We start from the raw sequence: 2,891 nt of genomic DNA, 5'->3' as shown, positions 1-2,891 counted from the left end.
CCTTCCTTCCTTCCTTCCTTCTACTTTCCGTTTTTCTCTTCTTTCGCTGTCTATACACCTCGATGTATCTCGTTCAAAAGATTCCTCAGATGCATCTACTCGTATCTGTTGTCCTTCTTCGTCTTTCCTTCTGTCTTCTCTGCTCTTTTCTTTGTTCCTGCTTGTCTTTCTTCCTTCATCTTTCTCCTTTCTCTTGTTTCTCTTTTTCTCTTTCTCTCGTTTGCTTTCAATTTGACCACCACCCCCCAGCTCGTAGAAGCCTTTGAAGATGTCTTAGGGATCTTCTTAAGCATTTGCGATCTCCAGATCTTAAGCGATCGAGAAGGAGGCGGAGAAGAGAAAGAAGAAGAGAAATTCCTTCTTAGGTCTCTTCTCACGAGTGAAGACGGAGAGAAAGACAATCTCCGGGTAGGATGGCTGTCTTGTAGATGTACAACGATATGGAGAAAGAGAAAGAAACGAAAGACTGAAGTCGAGAAAGAGAGATTCTTTTCTTTTCTCGCCCTTGTCTTCATTGTTTTATTCTTCTGTCACCTAGGCTTGTATCTCAACAGATGGAGAATAGCCCCTGTCCTTCCTTCTTTGGTGGTCTATCATGATATGCTTCACGAGGTGTATATACACCTCAAGATGAGGTGATAGGTGAATAGACGTGAAGATCTTTTTAACTAGCTCGCATGCGTCGTCTCAATTTCATGAGTCTATTTCCTCTTCTAGTCGTAAGTCTCGATCGGTGAAAGATGAATTAGAAAAGAGAAGAAAAAAGAGTGTCGTGTTTTGTCTGTCTTTCTTTATCTCTTTCTCTCTCCTCCTCTCATTCTGTCTGGAAGCCTTCTTTCCATGTTTCATGAAGAAAACAAATGAAAGCTGAGCTCTCTGCAAGGAAACCTTGGACTCCATCTCTCACTCCTATTTTATCTCTCCCTTCAAAGAGGAAAGAGAGCTTAAGATGGAGATAAGCGGTCTAGCTACCCACCCCTTTTACATTTAAAAGGAGAGAGATAGTCTCTGTAGATTTCCTCGTCTTCTTGGTCTTCTTTTCTCTAATCGTGGTAAAAGAACGTTATTCTAGAGAAAGATGTACAGCGCCAGAGTGAACGAGTAGGTAGGTATCTTTCTTTTCCTCTCTATTTTCCCTTTCTCTTAGATCTGCTTAGCTCGTCTTGCTCATACCCCGTTCTTCTTGAATGCCTTCAAAGGTCAAAATGAAGAGCTTAGGGTTCAGAGAAAAGGAGAGAGAGAGACAGAGACTTTACTTCTTGCTTACATTCTCTTCTCCCATACAATATTTTCTCTTTCTTCATCTTCTTCGTGTTTAGTACTGCCGTAGTCTATAGTCATGAACCTTGGTGTCTCGAGACTTCTTCTTCCTCTGCTTCTATTTCTTCCTCTCTTTCTTTTTATGTCCCTCTCTTCCTTCGTGTCTTTCCCTTTCTTCAGTTGGTCTCTCGATTTCCGCCTGTCTCACCGGCTTATATTCGGAGGCTGAAGATCTTTGGAGTGCTACGAGGTCTTGAAGAAGGCCTGTACGACGTATTCAATCACCACCCTCGTCTCTTTCTTCTTCTCCTTATGAGAGGACAAGCAAAATTTCCCTCCTTCTCTTCTGCTTCAGGTGAGCGAACAGAAAACATACCAAGACTCTCTCTTTCTCACTCTTTCTCACTCTTTCTCTTTCTCTCTCTCTTTCTCTCTCACTCTTGCTTTCTTTCTCACTCTTTCCGTCTCTTCCTTCAAGTGGGAGAACGTTCTTCTCTCTCTCTCCTTAATCTTTCTCTTTCACGTGTATCTTGTACATTCACGTCTCTTCTTCTTCCTCCTCCTCTTGTATGCAGGAGGTGTGTGTGGCCCTAGGCCTTCATGTGACGGAGGTTTGCTGACTGAGAAAGAGGCGATTCGGTCTCAGCTCAAGAGGCGAAAGAATCTCGAGAGATCTTCTTGTTCTCCCTTCTTCCTCTCTCCGTCGAAGAGAGCTGAAGAGTATCCCTACCGACCTTTCGACTGGGGAATGCATACAATGCAGACCAACAAGAAGAAGGACAGAGGAAAGGGGACAGGTGGAGAAGATAATGAAGATGAGAGTGAAGAAGATGAAGAGAGTAATGAGCAAGAAGAAGAGGAAGAGGAGGAGGAAGAAGAAATGTTTGTAGACGGATTGTGTGGAGACAGAGGAATAGGAGAAGAAGAAGAAGAGATATCTCAGCTTTTCCTTGAGTGGCCCTATCTTCAAGATATCGCGAGAGCAAGGGTAATTCATGGGGAGCCTCTTTCTTCTTCTTCTTCAATCACGAGTCATGCTTCTTCTTCTTCTGTCTTCTTTTCTTCTTCTTCATCCTTTCGTGTCTGTCTCTTTCTTTCTTTGCGAAGCCTCGCTGAGTTTTCCTTGTCTGTCTTTCGATGAGAGGCGTGGGTTAGTTGGGATGAATCTCTTTTCTTCCTCCTTCGCTCTAGATTCGTATAGATCTCCTTATTCTTACTGCTGTATGCTCTCTCTCTCTTCCTTTCTCTTTCTTTCTTTCTCATGCGGAGATCCTGTCTCTCCTCTCTTCTCTTCTCCGTCTTCCTTTCACACCTCTCCTTCACAAGTTCTCTTGTGCCTTTCTCCTCTTTGCTCTCCTTCTTCTCTCTTTCTTTCTCTCTTTCTCTCTTTCTTGCATGCTCTTCTCTCTCTTGTTAATGTGTCTGCATGTTATGCGTTAGCATCGATTGATATCTCCTCTCTTCTCAAGTATCGCGCATGCGGCTATCGAGGGCTGTCTTGTCTATCTAGGAGACCAGACGAAGAAGAAGAAGCTACAGACCCAACAGCAATGGCCACCTCTGCACTCCAATAGACCTGCTTATTCTCATCACGGACAGGAAAAGAGAGAGGAAGAGGAGGACGAAGAAGA

At 43.7% G+C, this 2,891-nt stretch overlaps 1 protein-coding gene across 1 annotated transcript in view; it reads left to right on the top strand.

The window, feature by feature from the left end:
* Positions 1-249: 249 nt before the first annotated feature.
* The window catches only part of CSUI_000064 (uncharacterized protein), a gene marked incomplete at its 3' end in the record, with an annotated part of 2,718 nt that continues 76 nt past the window's right edge, over positions 250-2,891 (top strand). Inside the window, exons 1-4 of the mRNA XM_068060298.1 lie at positions 250-408; positions 1,441-1,615; positions 1,836-2,248; positions 2,701-2,891. The exon at positions 2,701-2,891 is cut by the window's right edge and continues 76 nt beyond it. Coding sequence (XP_067927726.1) covers positions 1,573-1,615; positions 1,836-2,248; positions 2,701-2,891 — 647 coding nt within the window. The 5' untranslated portion in view covers positions 250-408; positions 1,441-1,572. The remainder of the gene's footprint in view (positions 409-1,440; positions 1,616-1,835; positions 2,249-2,700) is intronic.

Source organism: Cystoisospora suis (genome assembly GCF_002600585.1).
Source record: "Cystoisospora suis strain Wien I chromosome Unknown contig_27, whole genome shotgun sequence".
Taxonomy (NCBI): Eukaryota; Apicomplexa; class Conoidasida; order Eucoccidiorida; family Sarcocystidae; genus Cystoisospora; species Cystoisospora suis.
The sequence above is the reverse complement of the archived record's forward strand: the minus strand, read 5'-3'. Positions and strand labels throughout refer to the sequence as shown.